The sequence below is a fragment of the Rhinolophus hipposideros genome (genome assembly GCF_964194185.1).
Source record: "Rhinolophus hipposideros genome assembly, chromosome: 20".
Lineage (NCBI taxonomy): Eukaryota > Metazoa > Chordata > Mammalia > Chiroptera > Rhinolophidae > Rhinolophus > Rhinolophus hipposideros.
The window spans coordinates 36,452,610-36,474,720 of NC_138066.1; the positions used below are offsets into that span (position 1 = coordinate 36,452,610).

The following is a 22,111-nucleotide window of genomic DNA, read 5'->3' on the forward strand; positions in this document are numbered from 1 at the left end:
TGAGCACCAGCATCTCCCCCCTGGGGGGGGGATTTTGTTTAACAAAATTCAGTGGTTCATTGTAAATTAACCTCAAGTAAGCTAGAGAGGATATGGTCTGATAAGCTCTGCCAGAGAAAGACAAGCAAGACAAGCAGAGGTCGATCGATCGGCTGACTATATTGACAAGATACTGATTGGTTACATGTTGAAGAAAACATACAATACAAAATACAGAAAAAGTTGGTTCCATCCCCTCCCACTACCCCCCTTACCCACCCACCCCCAAATACTCATCATCGTGATTTGGTCAGAACAGGGCTCAGAGCCAGAGGTCAGTCAGGGTGACCAAGGACGAGGAGGGTGGGGTGGGTTGTGGGCAGTGGGTTCGTGGCTGTCACAATAATGCTGTGGTTTCTCTCCCATCTGTGAATCAGGGGTAGGCGGGTGGGGGTGGGGGGCTGCTCCCTGATGCCAGCCAGCTGAAGGTAGAGCTGCCTCTCCCTTCCCTAGCCCCAGGGCCTGCCCCACCACCCAGAACCAAGCCCACTCCAAACACGGTAAGGATATGGTGCTCTTGCTGAGTCTGCTAATCAGCAAGAGGAAAAGAGGGTAGTTGCTCCCACCCCTGCCTCCCCATATACAAGGGTGGGAGGAACAGGGGCCCGTGGCTACTACCAGCAAAGGGAGAGTGGGAGAGCAGTAGAAAGGGCAGGAAGTGGGAAGAGCAGAAGATCATATATATTAAAAAAGTGACTTAAGACTTAAAATTGAATTAGTATTTGTACAGAACGGTGCAGGTGGAATAACTCACTCCGGCCTATGATCAAAATTATATGGTGAAATCATGGTGGACCCCTCCCCCTGCCCCCGCAGTGGTGGCCCGAGGCGTTAAGTGCGATTGGTTAGAGTGGATTCCAGTCGGGTCATTCAGGCGGAGGAAGTGGGGGCAGTGGGTGGGCAAGGGGGCTCAGTTGCTGCAACACTGGCTCCGGCTGGCTGGGTTGTTCTCCTGGAGGTCCACACCTCGGTTCCGGCCTGGAGCACCAGCTGCATTCTGGGGCTCGTTCTTGGGGAGCTTCTTAGCTGTTTGGGAGAGGAGAAAATGTTTGTGGGGGTAGGCTAATACTGTTTCCCAAGTCCACTTGAGTAGAATCTGGCCTTTACCACCCAATCAGTAATAATGAACATACTGAGGGCTTCACTTCCATGTGTCAAGTGCATTCTGAGTGTTTCAGGAAACTGAGGCAGAGAGAGGTAAAATGACTTGCCCAAACCCAGAGTTTATAAGTGGTAGAGCTAGGACTCAAACCCAGGCAGGATGACTCCAGAGCCAAAAGGCCTTAAAAAAAATCCTAAGAAGTGGGTAGGATGGTGACACAGGGTTTTAGATGGGTGGCAAGCTAAGAGGTCAGGAAATGAAATGTTGAGACTTTGGCCCAGGCTGTAGAAACTTCTGGAGTGAACTATCTATATCTGAGAGTCAGATGAAGAAGAAAATGATTTTATCAGAATATTAAAAATGGTGAAAGATCTGTTGGTGAAGGAATCTACTACGGAACAGCAGGCAAGTTCTATGCCCCGATGTGGGGGTGGGAGAAGAGGCAGGCAGAAGAGGCAGCTCACCTATTGCCATGAAAATTTCATTCACGTTCATTGCGGTCTTTGCTGATGTCTCCATGAATAGCAAACTGTTGTCGTCTGCATAGGCTTGTGCTTCCTGATTTGGATAGAGGCGAGAAAGGGGGTGGGAGGGAAGTGGGGACAGTTGGTAGGGGCTGGAGCCCAGGATAAAAAAAAAATCTTCCCTGATCAGTGCCTTATACACAATAGCAACATTGTGCAGGGGCTTTTCAGGCTGCTAGCTCTCCTGCTCTGGGTTCCGCCGAGACATCTGGCCCCATACCCCCCACTTAGGTACAGCGCCTCTCAGCTCACAAACACTGGCAGATGTTTTACTCAGGTTTCCCTATGTCCATTCTGTCTTCTTCTTTCTCAAAATCACTAGGCTAGGAAATACTCTAGAAAGTGACCTACAAATATAGTTGCACATTTGAACAAAAGCACAGAAGTACGTGCATGTTGACTGCAGCACGAACAACCTAGAAGTCCATCCGTTAGGGACTGGTAAAAAAAACACAGTATGTAGAACACACTCCCATCTATGTAAAGAAAGGGATTCATACACATGTGCCTATTTCTGGAAAGATGAGAAACTGAGGAACTGGGGAGGGGGGCGGGAGATTGATTTTCTAGGTTTGAGACTTAAATTTCATTTATATACCTTCTTGTGCTGTTTAAATTTTACTATATGCTGGTATTACATGAAAAAAGTATTCTTCAATAATTTCATTTAAAAGTCACTGTACAGAACAAACAAGCAGAGGCTTCAGCTCCCTGTACACACACACACGCTACCCACCAAGGAGAGGCAGGCAACTCCGTTCGGTCCATGCTCGAGTCATGAGAGGACGGCAGATAGAAGTGCTGCTGCTGCCTCCCCATAGGGCCCTTCCTGAAGCCCCTGAGGGGCCTGGGGAAAGCTGAGTGGAGCTGCTCACACCTCCCCCAAGCCCTTTCCATGCCCCCCACCTGGAATTCCACGGCTCTCTTGCTGGCCAGGTCCGCCTTGTTCCCCGCGAGCGCAATGACGATGTTGGGGCTGGCCTGCCTCTGTAACTCCTTCACCCAGTTCTTGGCCCGTGCAAATGTATCCTGGGGAGACAGGGCCAAATGTCAAAGGGACAGAGGAGGCATTCTGCCCAGGCCACTCCCTGGAAAAGCTCGCGCTGGCAGAGCCCCAGTGATTCTGGTGAGACACCCCCAAACAACAGGAAATTTGCCCACATCACATCCAGGAACAAAGGTCAAGAAGGGAAAATCTTTACTGTGTTGGTGATGTCATAGACCACGATGGCAGCCTGGGCCCCCCGATAGTACATGGGGGCCAGGCTGTGATACCGCTCCTGTCCAGCTGTGTCCCAGATCTCAAACTTGACTGTTGTGTCGTCCAAGCAGACGGTCTGTGTGAGGAAGGCCGCTGTAAGAGGGAAGGTGGTGTTACCAGGCAAGAAGGAGCTCGAGAAGCCACCCCCACTTATCTCCACTCTTGCAGCTGGGCTCTGGCACTCAGAAGCCTTCTACTGAGATGGGCACAGAAAAGCCCCCGACGTGGCAGTCAAGCAGGCCTGAGCAGAGCTGGTGGAATTTCTATTTCTGTCTGTGTCGAGGGGGCTGTGGAGTGCACAGACTTTACAGACCCACACTCGGCAAGGGCAGGAGAAGAAGGGAAGCCGGCTTGCACCTGAGCCATTTCAGGAGCACTCAGAAGAGGAAGGAGGCAAAGGGGCAAGAGACAGAAAGCCCAGGGAAACCTGACTCTTAGCTCAGCCAGGTGGGCCCACCCTCTTCCTCCTCCTCCCTTCCCTCAGAGAGAACAGTCCAATTGGAAACCTCTCTATCCCCTCAGTGTGCTCCAGCCCAGGGCTGCCGCTGGCCTTCTGTTTCCTGAGGACACTCTCATACACTTAGCTATGCTGGGGACGCCTGAAAGTACAGGCTGTTCTACTGCCAGGCGGAGGCTGGGCGGCTGGCTTCACAACCGCCCCTGCCACCTCCAGGGACGCTGGCTAGCCAACCCCCCCAGCTTTGACCTCAACCCATTTCTAACTGGCTTGACCTTCAGGGAACAGAGTGACCCTACTTTTGGCCTGAGGAGGCAGGAGAACGCGACACTTGTGCATACGCTTCAAAGGAGGAGTCCAAGAGCTGGGACAGGCAGGTGGAGTCCCCTTTGCCCAGGACCCAGAGAGGATCCCAGAGCTCTGCTTTTGAAAGTCCACTCTCGTGTCTGCCTTCCCCCCACCTCCCTGAGGGCACGGGGCACTGCCTCACTTCCCCCTCTCCAGCTCCTGACTCCAGTGCTGAGGAGGCAGCAGAGACTGCTGACACGGCCCATTTTGTTTCCAGCTGCCTGGAAACCTCCTACCAACCAAGAGGGTAGAGAAAAGGATGACCCAAGCCCAAGGTCAGCCCTGGCCCCTCAAGGTTTACACTGGCTACTAAGGCAGGAGGCTGAGCTCAGACCCTTACATCCTCAATGCTGACCACTGGGAAATCAGTGACAGGCTCTGAGCCCAAGAAAGGGCAAAGGTCAGCTTCAGAAATACCAGCCCACTCACCAGGCCATTTCCCCATTTTGGAAAGTGAGAGAGGCCAGGGCAGACGCAGTGCCTGGCACAGTCAGAAGGACCCACAGAGGTCTAGACCCCGCCTCTCCCTTCCCAGAGGCTGGGTCAGTGGAAGGGTCTTTGCCAAGGTGACACAAATAATAAAGAGAGAGAACGAGGAGAGGAAGGCAGTTTTGACTCCCAGCTAATTCTTGGGACTCTGGCATGGAGACCAGCTGTTGGATTTGATTCCAGGGCCCAAATGAGGAGAGACGCTGCTGCCCCAGGTAGGTTTAGTCTCTCTGGGCAAGTAACTCCCTTCTCCTCAATGCCAAGGCATTTCTTTGGCCTCCCTGAGCCCCCACACCCCCTTGCACCACTCACCTCCAATTGTGCTCTCCTGGTACTCGTGGAATTGTCCTTTGACAAAGCGGAGGACGAGGCTGGATTTGCCCACCGCGGACTCCCCCAGCAGGACCAGCTTAAATTGACAGATCTTGTTCCCAGCAGCTGGTCCGTTGGGTCGCGCTGCACCTCCCCGACCCGCCATGGCCCGTCCCGCTGTAGTGGTACCAGTGAGCGTGGGGGCGGGGGCCGGTGCTATGCAAAGAGGCACTTAGTGGGGAGGGGGGCCTCCAACTGCAGGGGAGAAATCAGAAGCACTGGGTTAGCCCAGAGACTGTTGCGCAATGAGCCCTTCTTAAATCACACGTTTCTCCCTCTGCCCTCCCTGAAAACCTGGCTGACCGCCTCCCATCACCCCAATTCCCTGCCCTCCACCCCCAGAAGTTAGGAGAAGAGCCCTGACTAGGCTGTACCACAAATATATTTGCTCTACAACCATCTGAGCAGTAAAGAGACAAGTGGTCTCCCCACTTTAGGCTCACGCTTCTGAGCAAACACACTGACTTCCCAAGCCCACATTATGTGCATTCACATAGATGCATGCACAGGAGAGGAATGGGCATATGCCAGTCTGGTGACACTGAAGTCAACAGGATCCTTGGGCTACCAAAACATCGCCCAGGAAGACACTAGGATGGAGGTCAACACACAATGAACTTGCAGTGTGGTGGCTATGAGCACACCGCCTCTGCAAAGCCAGGGTGGGTGGAGACGGCCATCAGGGCACAGGGAGTCCCAGCAGAAAGCTCAGCAGACAAGGTGCTTGCCTAACCTCCTGGGCACTCAGGGAGCAGCGCCTGGCTGGCGCAAGCTATCAAAATAGCCATTTTGTCCTGCCGTCTCCAGAAGGGCTGACTTTTTCAAGCTGAGCCTGTACTGTGCACTGGAATCTAAGCCGCATCCTGAGCCTCCCCCCTGCAGTTCTCTCATTTTTATGGGCTAGAAGTCTCACACACATTAAAAAACAAAACACACACAAAACCAAACACACACCAATGCCAGAGCTCTGCTGGCAGTCAGAACGGCTGCCAAATTTCCCTTTTAAATAGAGATCTCAATTCCATTCTCTACTGGCAGAGGCAGAGGGTGACGCAGAAGAACAAGGGGGAGGCATGGGAGGGCGGAGAGAAACACGGGACACCAAGACCTGCACCCCCAGCAGCTGGTGTTCCCGCACTAACGTCTTAGTCACTCGTCTAGTGAGAGCTTAGGAGGTGCAAGGTTTCTTTTGTTAGGTTTTGGAACTGCAAAGAAGGATGAGGCGTCTACCTCCAGAAGCCTCTGGAAGACTTACACTAAAAGATATCAGAACATATACAGAATGTTTTACAAACGAGGACTGTGAGTAGGTAGGTATCAGGTCCTGAACGCTCTGGACAGAGCCTGAACTCAAGGCGGAAAGAAAAGACTGTGATCAGACTGCCCTTTGCATTAATAGTCTATGCAGGAGGGGTCTTTGGAACAGGATCCCAAGGACAGCCCTGACCTGCCCCTTGAGCAAGGGGAACGTACTCCCTTACAGTCACAGGACAAGGGTGTAAATGGAGAGTGGGCTGCTGTTTGTGGGAAGCAGTGGGCTACGCTTGTGCAAGAAGCTGACAGCAGAAGGCTCGCTTTGTGCAACCTCAAATCGGTTTTCACGTCCAAGTTCTCCCAGCAACGCATTAAAAACGCGAGCTTCAGGAAGAATGATTCACTCACCAGGAACAAGAGTTTCCTTTCTGGACAGCACCAAAGGAAAAGAGGTTTGAAATGGGGCCACCTCTTCCCCAAGAGTACAAGGAAGGAAGTATTTGGGGCGGAGGGGGCCCTCAATTAGTAACAAGAAACGCCCGTTTTGAAATATTTTATAGCTTAAGATGCTTTCTCTTTTCACCTCCCCTCAGTGATTTTGCAAGACTCTATGGCCCTTGAGACAAGGTCTATGCTTCTGGCTTCTCTGAAATGCCTTCCTCACCATCCTTAGGTACACACTGGGCATTCAAAGAATGTTTATCACATGAAATAATTTTCAGGGACAGCTAACATTTACTGAGCAATTATACAACGACTATCTCCTTTACACATGAAAACACAGGCCATTTCAGATGACTAGCCTCATGCCCTGCTCAAGGCCACCCAGCACACAGGTGACAGCCTGGTCCAGCGATCTCGGGTTGCCTGTATGCTCAGCTGTCTCCCTGCCATTCTCCCTGCTGCGGAAAAAAGATGGAGGCAACACCCACCCCGTGTTTGGGTCAGGGTTGCTGAGTGAATGAGACTCTTGTGGCAGCAGCTCTGCTGGCCCAACAAGGTCTGGCTCTGGCAGACGGTCACAGTGATCTTGCAGTCCCTGAGGACTCCCAACAATGGGAGGAGCCACCCAGGGCGACAGCAAGAAGGGAACCACAATGGAATTATAAGTTGGTTGTTACCACAAATCCACGTGACACAGAATCTTAGCTAGGCAACAGAGCGTGGCTCGGCCACTGGAGGAGGTATAAACAAGTGGGGAGAGGGAAACAGAAGGCGAAGTCCCCAATTCCAAAAAAACCAAAGCAGCTGCAGCTGCGGGCTACCAGCATGAGTCAATGGCACCTACGAGTCAAGAAAAATAGAGACGACATCTAAGTCTTGTCCCTGTCAAACCAGTGGGTTTCTAAAATTGCCCACACAGAACGCGATTTTTTAACAAGCTGGAAGGAGAGACAAATAACTCTTAGGCAGTGGTCCTCAGCTCCGCCCACACATCAGAATCACCTGTGCAGCCAGCCCCTGGAGGTTCTGAAGGTCTGGAGGAGCGTCCAGTACCTGCATTTGCTTGTTGTTAAAGCGCTCTCAGCGCTCCGCCTAGCACAAACTGGCTGGTGACATGTTCCACCTGGATGCTGGTCCTGCCTTCCAGACACCTGAGCAGGCACACCTGGCACTTTTTATGGTCTGCTGCCTCGTGCTTTTCCTGGCCCCACTGGGTGATCACATGAACAGAGGTGGCAAACCTTCCCAGACAATAAAGCACAGAGGAAGCTGATTTTGCCATGAAGGGCACCCACCCAGGCCCCAGGAAGCTTTACGCTGTCCAGTCCCCTCCGGGGCAGGTGGTACAGGTGAATTTACAGGAGGAGCTGGCCTGCCGCCTAGGGGAAGGAATCTCAATGTGGGGATCTTTCTTTCCCACCAGTGACAAGAATCATCCACGGGTACAGTCAGGCGATAGAATTATAACCAAAAATGGCATAGTAAAAGTCTTCTTTCAGTCAAAACTCAAATTATCTTTAAGAGCCAAAGTTGTAGTCAAAATTTCTTAAAAGATACAGAACGGGCCAAAGATTTTAACTAGTCTCTTCAGCACCAAGAAAAACACACAAGTAGAATAAATTTCCTCCCGGATATTTTCATGAAGCTGCTGAAATGGGTAGCTTCAGATCCATGACAAAAGATTCTCTTTGGCATGACCTGCTCCCCACCCCCTCCAAATCAGAACCCTGGTTTGTTCAGAGGCCATGGAGAAGGAAAACCATTCATAACCTCACATCTTCACAGGAAACGAATGCAAGGACTGGGCCATACCCTATGCCTTTTCCCACGACGCACATGAAAGGGCAGAAGGGATCCAAGCTCCTCAACACTCTGGCCCGGTGAACAGGCATAATGGGCATATGCTCACACAGTTCTCGGGGAACGAGAGGGAAAAAGCAGGACACCGCTCTCCCCTGCTCTGGACACTACAGATCAGTGGGTCGCAAACTTTTTCATCAGAATCACCTGGGGCATTCAGAAAATAACCCTGCCCAACTGAATTAGAATCTCTATCAGCGGAGTCCAGAAATCAGTGCTTTTCAAATAAGTTCCCCAAGTGGTTCTAGGCAGCTGATGGAAGCACAAGAGCCACAGGGGATACAGGAAGGAGGAATGCAAGAGACAGAAAGGCTCCACCCCCATCAGCGTGGTGGACCGCACAGGTGGATCAGATTAGGGGTGGGGACTGTTTCCTGGCTTCACTCAACAATGGGAGCCTTCTCCAAGACTCCAGGCGCTGCTGGAATGTGACCCCTCCCCTCCGGCCTCCATTCAAAATTCGCACGTTTCTCTTCTCTAATCCATGAAGTCACCCGCGTCATACTTTGTGTCTTTCCTGGTAAAAGGGTGAGCAATTCCAAAGCTGATGGGTGTCTCTCATGCTTCCTGTTTGCTTCAGTGACTTCCTCTAGCTGACAGTCCCAGCACAGCCTGGATAGTGAGCTGATTAGGGACACCCATCAGGCTCTGTTGACCAGAGGCTGGGCAGGAGACTCACTCACCCAAGGCTCACTCAAGGTTAGCCTGGGGGGGTGCGGGGGCGGGGAGAACCAAGTGGCCCTGCCCAGGCTTCCCTGGAGGTCATTCTGGCTAGTGACACTTTACTCTGAAAAAAAGCATTCCTGAAAAGTTAACACCAGAACAGTAGGGCAATATAAGCTGACAGCAGAGCAACTTGTTAGCTTAAAGAGAATGCAAAGGGCCACTGGAGAGGTAATTAGGTTCAAAGGCTAAGGTGGAAGACCTTAAAAGCTCAGATCACCAGGGAGCTGATTTTCCCGTAGACTCAAGAACGGGAGGCTCTTCCTCCAAGGGGAAAATCACCACTACCGCACACAGGACCAGAGGGCAGATTCAGCAGGAGCAGCTGTGCTCTGCCAGAGTCACCGGGGCCTCTAGCTGGTTGCAGACCCAGGGGAAAGAAGAATCTGTAGCAACATAAGCCATGAGCCACGGGAAGTACCTACACACCATTCCCAGCACAACTAGCAGGTTAGGACTTGGGACACTGAACCAGGTTTGGTCTAAGCCGGCTCCACTGTTTATCACCTGAGTCACCTTGGCCAAGTTAGACAAGTGACCGCTGTTGACTTCAGTCCCTTATCTATAAAACGGTATTATTTAATACTAATTGCACAGGGTTGTGGAAAGGTTAAATGAAACAACGCATCACATACAGAGCACAGTATTAGGCTGAAGGTAAGGCTCCAACAGGTGCCAGGTTTATTCTACTAAGAGGTTAACTAACTAGTTTCAACTCATTGGTTGTCAAAGCTCAAAAGGTCCTTGAAGACCTAATCCTCCCCTTCCCGATTAGAGGAGATGAAGGTGAGGTAAGGTGACCTGCCCAGGGTCACAGCCAGGTGGTAGCAGAGGCTGAGCACAGGACTCCTAACTCCAGCAAGGCTCCCTCCTCAGAGACACAGAACCCAGGAATATTACCAATGTCATTACGGCCACTAGGACGATTGTAAATGGAATAACGGGGGCTGCCACCTTCTATGTATGCTTTAATAAAATATGGCTCTTAACTATGGAAAAAATGAGCTTATATCAAATTAAAAGAGAACACGGCTATATGCAAAAGTTTTATATCTTGATCTGGGAGACAGGTACCTAGACGTATACGAATGTCAATGTCCGGCTTGCTGTCCACTTAAGATTTGTAAGCCTTACTATATGTAAGTTACGTGTCAATAAAAAGGCAGACAAGGTTTCTAGTATAGAATTTGCATACAATAACGAGAAATTAAAGCTCACAAATGATATGAAATCAATCTAGCTCCCCTGTACATAAAATATTCTCTGCCTCCTCTTTAGTATAACAAAATTCAGGATAACAGAGACAATAGAAAAGATGACACCTAAATTAGAAGACCGAGAGAGAACCAAGATACCCAAACAAACAAGAGAATGGGATCCAGCACAAATATGACTGCTGCATATATATTTATTGTTCATACTGAACTGTGGGCTACAGAATTGTAGAGCTGTTTACAGCCTCATCACACTAAAAAGAGAAGCCCATGTTTTCATGTCTTCTCAATGACGAAGAAGGTTACGAAAGTGTGATGGCTGCACTCTCCAACCAGGTAAGAGAAGATATTAAGAAGAAAAAGGGCTGTGGGGTTGGGAGGATGGAATCAAAGAGACAGGTGTCTTCCCCCATATGACCAGGACAAGGGATGGCTCCACACAGGAGCTATGTCTCCCCTGGGGAGTGTAACAGAGGAAGCTTGGCCCTGGAAGCCAGGTTGAGATTTAAGAAGCACTCTGATGGGGTGTGTCAGGCCAGGGCTGGGGCTCCTCATCCCACCCGTAAGTAGGGAAATGGCAACAGAAGAGGAAGGGGTTGCGGCCTTTACACAGCCACAGCAGGACTCCCCCCTTTCCAGGGGGAAGGGAGGGAAATCATCCCAGAGGGGGACTCAGAGTGAGTTGGGTCCTATACCACTGGGACAGGACCTTAAATCTGTCCCCAGTCACCTAACCCTCTTACCTGGGATCAGTTTCATCTCACTCCCCTTTCAATCGAGCTGAGTGCCTAGACTTATACAACACAGCAAGGCCCCGATGGAGTCCACGAGAGCTCTAGCTGAGGCCGCCAACACCTGCAAAGGGGCAAGTGTGCAGGGGCATCAAGAGGTTGAACCCTGCATATACACGACCAAGTGGCCCTGCAGCACTGTCCAGGCTGAGCCGGGAGCCCTGCCAGCAGTCAGCCAGGACAGAGCACAGCTACTCCTACGGCGCCGGCCCCAGTGTGGGAAGGCCTGCAGTGACATTCGGGACAGATGCTAAGCTGCGTTAGGTGGAAGCCCCTCCAGGAACAGAATACCTGCCCAGGAAGAACACCAAGAAGCCCTTCCCTGAGCTCCAAGCTGCTTTCTCAGCTCTCGACAACAGATGGGTTCCCTGGGAAGGCTGAGGGAAGCAGAGTCAGCGCTCACTTCAGGCCAAGGATGAAACCTCCACCCACTGCTCCCTCTCTTCCTGCACCCACAGGGAAGAAGGCTGCTGGGGGTGGGGTGGGGGACATCTCCATGTAGCTGCTGACACAGCTTGGTCCGTGTGATCTGCCCGTACTGTCCAGAAGAGCCCCAGGATTCATGGGCAGCTCTAGGCTTCTCATTCCCCGGTACTGAGGGCCAACAGGAGCCAGGCGTTTGGGTGGCAGGTTCAGAAGGAAGGCCAGCCAGACAGGGGACAGCCTGAAGTTGCACCAGCAAGGCTTGTCCTGCCCACTGATTCTAAGAGGCACCAGGGGCCCTAACAATGATATTCCTAAGAGATTATTCTCCCTACGAGGGCCTGGCCTCCAACTCAGCACCGCTCAGTCAGCAAGGTTCTGGCAGATTCTCTGGCCCCACAGAGGGCAGCTCTACAAGAAGCCTTAAGCAAAAGCTCAACTTGAAGTCGCCCACTTTCTGCAGCACAAATCTATAGGCACACATCCAGCGACAGGGCATGGCGGGGATGGGACGGAGGCTGGGTGATGGCTCGCACCCCACCACCCAGCCCACCACCTGCCGGTGCCAGCGGGATGCTAGGAGCGAGCCAGCCACCGCACAGGTTCTTCCCCGGCACCCCCTACACCTGCTGTGGTCCCAGGATGGAGGGCAAGTTATGTGAAGGCCAGCTGGAGGGACACTGGTCCCTGCTGATCCACAGCCTCATAAAGTGCCCGTTTTTGTTTTGCTCATGCACTTACTGTTTACTTAGGACAGTTCTGACAGGAAGCTCATCAATGCCTGTCTTCCCCTCTGTCTCAGGAGGGTCTCTGTAGGGCCAGGAGTACCAGCCAGGACAGCTGTCACTTGTGCTGCTGCCCCAAACCCAGAAAAACTCCAAGAACCTCTGCTGAAGGTCAGGGTCCTCAGCAGAACCTGTCCATCCAGCTACTCATACCAATAACAGCAACGGACACCTCTCACAAACCCTTCCGGTCTTTATAAAAAAACAAAAATCAAAAGAAAGCCAATTTAATTTGCTGCCCTCTTTGTCTTGCCCTCAGCTCCTAAACAGAGAGCAGAGGACAGAGGTCACGTTAGAGGAAAGCAGGGGGAAAGAGAAGCCGGTATCAGATACCAGCAAACCAAATTCCTCTTGCTCAGCTACCGCACACACTGTGGTCAGAGGCTGCCCAACTAACAAGAAACAAGGTCAAAGTTCCCACTGTGAGATCTGAGGGACCATGGCTGCTCTCCAGAGCCTGGGTGCCAAAGAACAATATTTTAGGCCAACTTTTCCTTTCGTAATTTTTGCTGAACAAAATGTAGGATGCTGCCAGGTGAAGAAACCAGGCAATGAATGGGTCTGCACAAGTTTTAATGAATGAAGCACACTTCTATTTCCATGACCCCAAATTTTCAGAAGACTGTTGTGGGTGGCAAGAGCCTGGCGAATTTGGGTGCTTGAGGGTTGGGAGTGAGAAGGTGAGAGAAATTAACGGCACTTTGTAGATGAAAAGGGCCACAAAATACAATTCTCAAAGGCTAGACTGTAAGTTTCCTTTGTTTTAACAGCACAACACATCAAGCCTGACACACAGTAGGTGCTCATAAATGTGGTGTACCGAGGCCTGGTTAGGTTTGGCAAGAGAATGGGGGCAGTTGAAGGCTTAAATACACATCTCTCTGCCAGACAGCTCAGATCCCCAAACAGAGCCACAGCCCAGCAGAGGAGACACCTCACTACTCCAGATAGGTTCCTTCTGCACAGGAGTGAAGAGAGTAAATGCTGGACTCGGACAAACTTCAGTTAAAGTCCCAGGGCCACCACTTATTAGGGTGACCTGGTGTTGTGTTGCTGAACCCATTTCCTGACATGTGAAATGGGGAGACTGGTATCCATCTCCCAGAGCTGCTGGGAAGAGGAGGCCTCGTAAGACCCTTAGCCAAGGGCCTGGCTCAGAGCAAGCACTCAGCGTTGTTCACAGGACAGGGAAGCTCCGTCCTGCCAAGTCCCCATGAAGGAAGTGGATTCCTCTATCGAAATCTTCAGATACTAGTCTCGCATTCCTTTTGCTGCCAGTTTCCCTACATTCCACTCTTCAGTGCCCCTCATTTGGAGAGAATGCTTACTTGGACAACTGCTATGGTCTGAATGTTTGTGTCCCCCAAAACCCACGTTGGAATCCTAATCCCCAAGGTGATGGCATTGGGAGGTGAGGCCTGACAGGTGACCAGGCCACAAGGGCAGAGCCGCCTGATTGGGAGTAGAGCCCTTTTAAAAGAGGCAGCAGAGAGCTTCCTTGCCCCTTCAATCATGGGAGGGCACAGTGAGAAGCTGGCAGTCTGCAACCTTGAAGTGAGTCCTCATCAGAACCCAACCATGCTGGCGCCCTGATCTCGGACATCCAGCCTCCAGAACTGTGAGAAATAAATTTCCTTGTTTATAAGCCACCCAGGCTGTGGGATTTGGGTAGAGCAGTCCAAATAGACTAAAACTATAACTTTCACCAGTGTCCTGCTCATACCTGATGTCCTGTGTCTTGTGAATGACCCTAATCTTGTATTCTCTGAAGACTGGCTTCCAAAGCCACCAAAATGGAGGAGATCACCACCATCCAAAAAAAAAAAAAAAAGTTCAGCAGTGAGTTGAAATCCCCAATCAGGCAAACTTTACCTCCTTAAAAAAAAAAAAAAAGAAGGCCCCACAATGCAAAACATCTCAAAGTCTCTTTCAGGAAAGGGAAGAGGTGGTTCAGTTGTGAAGAGGGGGAGGGGACAGGACTAGGACAGCTGACAAAAAAACCAGAGTTCCTTTTAAAAACCAGGCTGAAAATACTAGCGGTTTGGAAATTGGAGTCATTAATCACCACGGCCTTCAGAGAAGCTCAGAGAGCGACTGGTAACTAGGAAAGCAGCCAGAGGTAGGGAGGCCACCCACGTCCTCCCGACACCGACACCAGGGCTGCTCCTGACAGAGCCACCTGAAGAGAACACACATGGAGCTATGAATAGAAGGCAAGAGGCTTGTAAACCAACTCCTGTTAAGATCCCAAGTTAGTGTTTCCAGCAGGGTTCCAGTTACACATCTTCAGAGGGATGACAATTCAACGGAAGGATTGAAGCTAGTCAATGATTCAGGATCACAGCTCAAAGTGACAGCCTGCCCTGAGCCCGCCTAGAGCCATAAGCCCTGCACACACCCTCCCAAAGGGGAGGGCCATTTGTGAGTGGCAGCCAAAAAAAAAAAGCCAGCCCAGTCCACGTGGGTGTTCTTCTCAGACCCAGAGTCCTGGAAAGTTTGGCTGGAGAACTTAGAGCCTGAAGTAGAGAAGGATTATTACCTCATCTTCCTAAGTGGATAGTGAACTCCAGAGTAAATATCACATCCGACCGTTTTTTGGATCAGGCAAAGCATTAGACAGGGATATGAGAAATATGAATGGGTGAGTAAAGAAGCAACTCCCAGGATTCTCACACAGTAGGTTTCCCAGGTGCATCTCTACCTTACCGAATTCCAGAGTGTTCAGTGACTATTACTAACCATCAAGAGAAGAAATACCTTAAACCCATCTGTGTAACCCCACATCAACATACCTAGAGGAAATGTTTGCTAAAAAAGCAGTGGCCCTGGACAGGCAGCTGACTGTAGGACTGGGGCAGGAAATATACACAAGGCATATCCTAATGCCTGCAAAGTAAGGAGGTGCTTAAAAAAATGAAAACCAAAAAACCCCAATGATGGGGGTAAGTCAAAGAGACCTGAAAGACCTCCCAACGAACAAAGCTAGAACAATTTGAGCAATAAAATAAAGCAGCATTGGGTTATAAATCAGTGTGTAAAATAAATGTCTATGAGTCCATACTGATATAAATAATTGAATAAGTAAACAAATGGGGGAGAACTGACAAATCTCTTGTATACAACAATTCCAAATAATTCAGGGAGATATTCTGCCCTCTAGGAGAAGGGCAGAACTCCCCACTCCTCAAGTGTAGGCTCCACCTAGTGACTTTCTCCCAAATAGGATAGTATGGGAGGGAGGAGGGGAGACAGCCACTTCACAGTGGAGGAACCTGCCAAACATCACCTCAGCCAGGTGATCAAGGCTGCCGTCCATTCTGATAAGGCCTGTTGATTATATTTCCCTTGATATGATGGGATGAGAACGGCACTTTACCTCTGTGGTCTTCCTCCCCAAAACTCATCACCCCAGTCTAATCATGAGAAAAACATCAGACAAAACCCAGTTGAAAGACACGCTATCAAATACCTGACCGGTACTCCTCAAAACTGTCAAGGTCATCAAAAACAAGGAAAGTGTAAGAAACTGTCACAGCCAAGAGGAGGCTAAGGAGGGAGACATGACAGCTAAAAGTACTGTGGTGTCCTGGATGCGATCCTGGAACAGAAAAAGGACATTAGGTTAAAAACTAAGAAAATCTGAATAAAGTAGGGACTTTAGTTAATGTTGTCAACACTGCTTCGTCAGCTGTGACAAATGCACAATACTAAATAAAGTAAGGTGTTAGTAGTAACAGTGGAAACTGGGTGCAGGGGTTTGTGAGAAAATCCTACCACCTTCACAGTTTTTCTGAAACTACTCTGAAATAAAAAGTTTACTATTTTTTTTAGAAAAACGGTGGCTCATCTTGGGACAAAAAGAGATCCAAGGACTCCAGTGACCACAAACTCCTGTTTGTAAAGACAAGTTAACTTTTCAGGGAGTTGGGCCGAGGGGTGAGTGGGAAGGAGGCTGGTGGGAGCCCTATCAGGAGTCTCGAGACAAGCAGATGATGATACCCAAATCCCACAGGCACAGGGCGGGGGGATTTAAAGGCCAGACCTGTGGGTTACACAAGGCAGGGCTGCCCTCACCACTGTGCATCTGTACCGCGGACGCCACCTGAAGCCTCCCCCCACCCATAAAGGAGCCTTGTGCAGATGTGCAAAGCAGCACCCGCAGACCAGAGTGAAATTCACTTCCACTGACCCTCGCTAAGTGAGCCCTGGCCTGGGGGCGCTGCTGCCTCACCACACACAGCTGCAGAGATAGTCAACAAGACGATGGAAGGCCAAACCATGCCAGCCTTTTCCAGTGAAACTCGTCACTGGAAATGGAGATTTGGAGAGCTCTACCCTCTGGAATTTAGTTGGGGACCTCTCCCCACCTCCTCCACAGCTCCTCTATCTTCTACACTGTAATGTTCCTCCTATTTGCCTGCTTGCTTTTCTATCTGTGAGCAACTTTCTAGAGAATGGTCCGAAGAAATGCTCCAGGCTTTGGGATCACAGGGCTGTGAGGGTGAAGCCCAGATCACCGCATCCAAGCTGCTGAGCTTCGAAAGTGTGTGTTAAAGGAGAGGCAGGCATTTGCTTCCAGGGCAGGTATGAATGTCTGCCCTTTAAAAAGCACACTGCGGACATGGGAGGACTGGACACACAGATAAATGGGACACAATCGGTGCCGGTATGGGGATCACACACTTGACAGGCAGTGGACAAGGGGCAATGGAGGAAAGCACAGGGAGGAGAAAAGCCCTCAGCCTACCTGCGGGGACGGAAGGCTTCATGGAGGAAGTGACATTCCAACTGAGCTTTGAGAAAAAAGGGAGGGAGGCGCAGCTCCCAGGAAGGTGAGGTGGATAAGAGCTCACAGTTAGCCTGGGGAGGGGCAAGGAGGGGCTGTGCTGCATGGGGTTGGAGGCCGGACCAGACTTTCCATTCGGTCCCCTGCTCAGGCACTTACTGCTGAGTTCCCCACCATTAGGGATTAAACAGAATACCTTCCGCCTGGGGCTTTTGTGAGGATGGAAGGAATAAGCATGTGCGAATGGCTCTGCAGAGTGCCTGGCACATATTGAACACAGCTTGAAAGTTTAGCTTTTCTTGTATATTGTTTCTACTGTGTTTCCCCGCAAATAAGACCGAGTCGGACAATCAGCTCTAATGTGTATTTTGGAGCAAAAATTAATATAAGACAGTCTTATTTTACTATAAGACTGGGTATAATATAATATATAATACCGGCCTAATGTAATTTTATATTAATTATATTAATTTTTGCTCCAAAGTCACATTCGAGCTGATTGTCCGGCTAGGTCTTATTTTCGGGGAAACACAGTATATACAGGAGATGGGGATATTTACTGTGAAAACTAATCTCTTGTAATACCAGGCTAGTAATCGGAGGACTCCTTAAGAAATATTCCGATTCTCCTCTGCCAAGGCACCGGATTTGGGAACATTCTAGTTTACAAACCCTACCTGAAGCCATGTTTTTCAAATGGCCTCAACAAAAGTACTCCTGACTCAAGCAAGGTAGGAGAGAGAAAATGCAAAATCCCAGGAATTTGAGATTCGAACACAAAGCAGCCTGCTGCAACCAAAATACTGTCTTCAAGTTTCCTGTTTTAGCTTAAACGCATGCAAATTTTGCATTCCAATCTATAGTAGATCCAGAGCTGTTTTAATATAAAAATGTTTAAAACTGAGTAAGACGGAAGTGCCGAGAAGATGCAAAGACCTCACCTAGTCTATGGCTCTGAATATCCACAGCACATGACCCCATCAGGGTCTGAAAACCTCAATGGAAGAAGCACAATCATGGCCTTGACATTCTATTCTGTAAAATGGGAACACAACCCATACCAATTCTGTTATGAAACAAGAAAAGTACCAGGCATCACAGCAACAACACTTGGTATAAATGTTGAATCAGAATCCCACAGATGAGTTATGATGTACCTTCAAAACCCCAAGGACCCACAAAATTGTTATTTTGTGAGTATCTGTTTTGTGCCAGGAACTAGACTAGCTTCTTTACCCTTTGTTTCTAATTCTGCAAGATATTTTGTATCTTCATTTTACTGGAAGAAACAGAGGCTCAGTCAGGTCAAGTAACAAACCCAAGGCCATTCAACTGGTAAGTGGGGGATTCCAGATGACAACTCAGGTCTGGCTCCTCCAAAGCTCTAATGCCTTCCACCCCATCACACTGCCTCTCTTCACAAGGCAAGGTTCTTTCTAGAAAGTACTTGCTTGGTGGGGCTAAGTACTTGGTGGGGGAATCAGAGGGCTAAGCAGATGCTAGCTCCGCTGGTTCCCCACACCCTTAACTGTGCCCAGAGGGACCCCTGAGTCCACGCACTTTTACTTTCATTTTGTAGCCATCATAACTTTCAGGTTCCTAATAAATTAATGGCATGCCGATGTCAGCAAACTCTCAGGTCCTGAAGGGTACTGACTGGGGACTCATAACTGCCATGGTCTCCAGAAGCAGGGAAACAGTGGATCAAGAAACAGGCTAGGAGAGTGGGGTAGGGGTAGGGACGAAAACCAGCAGCTGAGGAGGAGTGCCAATGATGAGGAATACTTAAGGGTCTGCACTTGGGCTACTGTCTGCTCACTTTGCATGTTCACTCCTTTAACAAACAGACCAAAAGAGGGCCCGCCATTAGGAAGGATGAAGCACATCTAATCCCAAACCAAGTCGTGGCTCTGCCACTTTCTCACTGTATGATCTAAGGCAAGCTACTTAAATTCCTTCAGCATCATCTCTAAAGTGGAGATACAAACCCCACTATCTCCCAGTACTCTGAGAGGAACACGTGAGAAAAGAACCTTGCAACTTGAAAATGATTTATAAAAATTAGTTATTACCGCCCCTCTATAGTATCAAGGCAGAAAAAGGCCCACTTGTTGTAAGAGGCAAGAGAGGAGAGTAAAGGCATGAGGAGGGGCTTCTGTCCCACACAGAGCCCTCTCTCTTTCTGCCAAGCAATGTCAGATCTCTTGAGATTTCTGGATGCCAGAAGTGGCTGCCTACCACTCAGGGCACTGGTGCTTTCCTTGTCTCTCTGAAAAGGAGAGCTTCTCCTTCAAAAGACTGTTTCAGATTCAGAGCTGGGAGAGCACGTCCAGACAAAAAGAGGTCCCCTCAAAGACTGGCCAGCCTCACCCTGGCACTCCCAAAGAGTTCCAGAAACCACAGCCTACTACTGAGGAGGTAAGTTTGGTCAGAGATCAATGGCTGGTAAGCAGTCAGGCCTCTCTGGCTCTGCCCTCAGAGGCACAGACTGACCAGATTAGAGAAACTGGGTTGGCCACAGAAGTCTCCAACGACCCTCCAAGGAAGCACACACAGATAGAGAACTTGTGATCTGACTGTTGACCCTGATAAGGAATTTTTGTTGTTGTTGTTCAGTAAAAAATGAAGTAAGTGCATCCCAGGTCTAGCTCAAAAGTTTGTAGGAGTCAGACACCAGTTACACTGTCCAGAAATTGTCAAAAAGATCTCAAGGTAAAAAGACTTTAGCACTTGTAAGCAGTATCCAAGGGCAGTAAAGATAGCCTAGAACACTGAAGAGCTACAGAAATCCCCAAAGATTGCATGGTTTTCCCTCCCTTCCTCTGCTGTAGATAGCTAGGGTCAGTCATGGCCTCAAAGAGTCAGGCTGCTCTCATTAAGGTACAGTCTCTGGCCTGTACTTTGGCCACATAACAGAGAACCTCCCAGCTTGATCTGAGACAGCAGCCATTTCACACACCGAAGTTCCCAGCAATAGACAAGGATCAGATGTCAGTACCACCGTCCCTTGGAAAGGCTGGGGAAATAAGCACTTTCTGGCATGTATGGGAATTCTTTGGGCTACAAAAATTAGCACATTAAAAACCAGTAGGTGTCATTGTGATCTCAATTTATTCTTCTGTAATTTACAATCTGCCCAAGTCCAGCAGGGGTTGGAGATAGACCCAGGGACCAGAAGTGGCATGTACCTGTTGATTAGGGAGGAGTGTGTGGTGTGTGTGTGTGTGTGTGTGTGTGTGTGTGAAAGAGATAGCCCAAGCCCCTTCAATTTCAGGCGCCTCATTTTTGGTCTTTTTCTCTTCCCTAAAGACCAGCAGACAAGAGTCCCAGGAGGAGCGTCCCTCTGAGGCAGCTTGGACACCACTCCTATGCTCTAGGAGGACACCCCTGAGCCTGGAGCATGGGGGGAGGAGGAGGGGGGTGAGAAGATAATGAATGGGCAGATCCCCCCAGATCTGTGATCTGTAACTAGGATAAAGCAAAGCTCAGCTAAATTTTTCAGAGGCAGGAAGAGAGCTACACTCAGAGGATAACACAGCTAGAGAACAACACAACTAGAGGGCAGGGCTGGGGGCAGAGGCAGCAAGACAAGGAGACGACAGCTCATTCCTAAAGTGACCCAGACCTTAAATTCTGCTGAGATCTCGGTTGGCTCTCCGGCTTGAGGGAAGAGAGGAAGTAAGGAGTTGCGGGAACGTGAGCGAGTGGAATGCTCTCACCCAGGACCCCCACCCCCACTTCCAGGAAATCGACACAAAATTCCTCGAGGGTTGGAGGGACAACTGTTTTGGTGGGATAGTTGGGAGGAAAACGGCGACAGACAGCACTCCTCGCCACCTCTAAAAGAGAAGGGGGACAGGCTCCTTCACACCTGGCAAAGATTCCTCCAATTCTGGGAGCAGTGGGAGCGGAACTTAGGGTCTCTGCCTCCCACAACTGGACTGGACAGGCCAGAGGGGAGCCAGGAGGGTTTCCCAAGGCTCACGAAGGGCAAGTAAGGAAAGTAAAGAAAGGCTCCCCTTTTGCCCCGACGCCTGGGGAGCTCCTTAAGAGGGGGCTACGGGTCGGGGGAGGGGTCAGTATCTCCCTAAGCCAGGGATGGGCGGGAGGAAGGGCTGCCCCGAAGAGACTTCAACCCGAGCGAGACACTGAGTCTCGGGACAGGGACACTCACTGTGGCTCCGGAGCGGCGGCGTTACTTGGGGCCGGGGTTCGGACAGGCTCCGCTCCTCTCCCCCCGGCGGTGTCCCAGGCTCCGGCCTCCACTTCCGCCTTTCAGCCGCTCCGGATCCGGATCTCCATCTCCGACCCGCCCCTCAATACTCCCAGGTGACTGACAAGGCGGAGAGACCAATGGGAGGCAGTCTTAGCCGACTCACAAAGCGATGCCTGTTGGGGGCGCGGGAGAGGCGGGAGAGCCTGCGCGAGGGACAGCGGGACTTGTAGTTCGCAGCGGTGGGCGGAGTCGGTGGCCTCCTGGGACTTGGGCGTAGGGTGGAGCCGGCTGCCGGCGAGGCGGAGCCGGGCCGGGAACTTTTTAAGGCCGGGCTTGCTAACAACGTCACCGCCAGTTCCGGGCGCCCAGACTACGGGCGCGTTGTGGAATGTTGCAAAAGGGCAGAAAGCTGCGTGTGCAGACTTATGAAGGGAAAAACTCGGTGTGAATGCATATGCACATGAGGCCTTTTAGACTAGTCCTGAGCTCTCGCTAACTCGGAGAAGCCCCTGTCTGTCTGCACTTTTGGGCCAAGTCTGCCCTAGGAGCCCGATTGTTGGGGACATTCTGTGATGGGGAAGGTGATCGAAGCGCTGTAGGAATGGTTCTCTGGAGGCTACTGGGTGAAATCAAAGCCTCCAGAGATGGAGGCTACTGACCAGCAGTAAGCCTTTGGCTCCACCCCAAAACACACCAGGATCACCTCTGCCTCTGCCTCTCCTCTCACCCAACCAGAGCCTGCTGTTGTCTCTGATGCCAAATACCGAGCTGGACTATTTCTGCCTTGTCTCTCTCCATCCATAAATACAGATTAGAACCACTTCTGTTTGTCCCCACCTTGCCCTCCGTGTGGATCAGGACTGTTTCTATTTTTCCTTCCCCCCCTCACTATGGATTAGGGCCACTTCTGTTTCTGCCCACTGCCTGGCCCCCAACACAGACCATACCTCCTTTGCCCCTGCATCTCCCCCCCGAGGGACACTACTCAAAACCTGTATGGAATCAAAGCTCACCCCAGAGACG

General features: G+C 50.4%; 1 protein-coding gene across 2 annotated transcripts; it reads right to left on the reverse strand.

The window, feature by feature from the left end:
- Window positions 1-140: 140 nt before the first annotated feature.
- On the reverse strand, window positions 141-21,210 carry RAB5C (RAB5C, member RAS oncogene family). 2 transcript variants are annotated; one of them, XM_081027729.1, is made up of 7 exons: window positions 21,047-21,158; window positions 10,831-10,942; window positions 4,533-4,787; window positions 2,868-3,019; window positions 2,572-2,694; window positions 1,606-1,699; window positions 141-1,065 (listed from the first exon to the last, which is right to left on the reverse strand). In XM_081027729.1, the coding sequence occupies exons 3-7, from the start codon at window positions 4,696-4,698 to the stop codon at window positions 950-952; spliced, it is 651 nt and encodes a 216-aa protein (XP_080883855.1). In that variant the 5' UTR covers window positions 4,699-4,787; window positions 10,831-10,942; window positions 21,047-21,158; the 3' UTR covers window positions 141-949. The 2 variants fall into 2 exon arrangements, with proteins under 2 accessions (XP_080883855.1, XP_080883854.1); XM_081027728.1 differs by lacking the exon at window positions 10,831-10,942 and having other exon boundaries at window positions 21,047-21,210.
- Between the last annotated feature and the right edge of the window lie 901 nt (window positions 21,211-22,111).

Bases quoted from the DNA above. Each gene is read 5' to 3' on its own strand.
- RAB5C (XM_081027728.1), bottom strand. From the start codon at position 4,698: ATGGCGGGTCGGGGAGGTGCAGCGCGACCCAACGGACCAGCTGCTGGG. The intron at 2,695-2,867 runs GTAAAGATTTTC...CTGTCTCCCCAG, and splicing joins TCTATGACATCACCAACACA to GATACATTTGCACGGGCCAA. The intron at 1,700-2,571 runs GTGGGGGGCATG...TATCCAAATCAG, and splicing joins AGAGAGCCGTGGAATTCCAG to GAAGCACAAGCCTATGCAGA.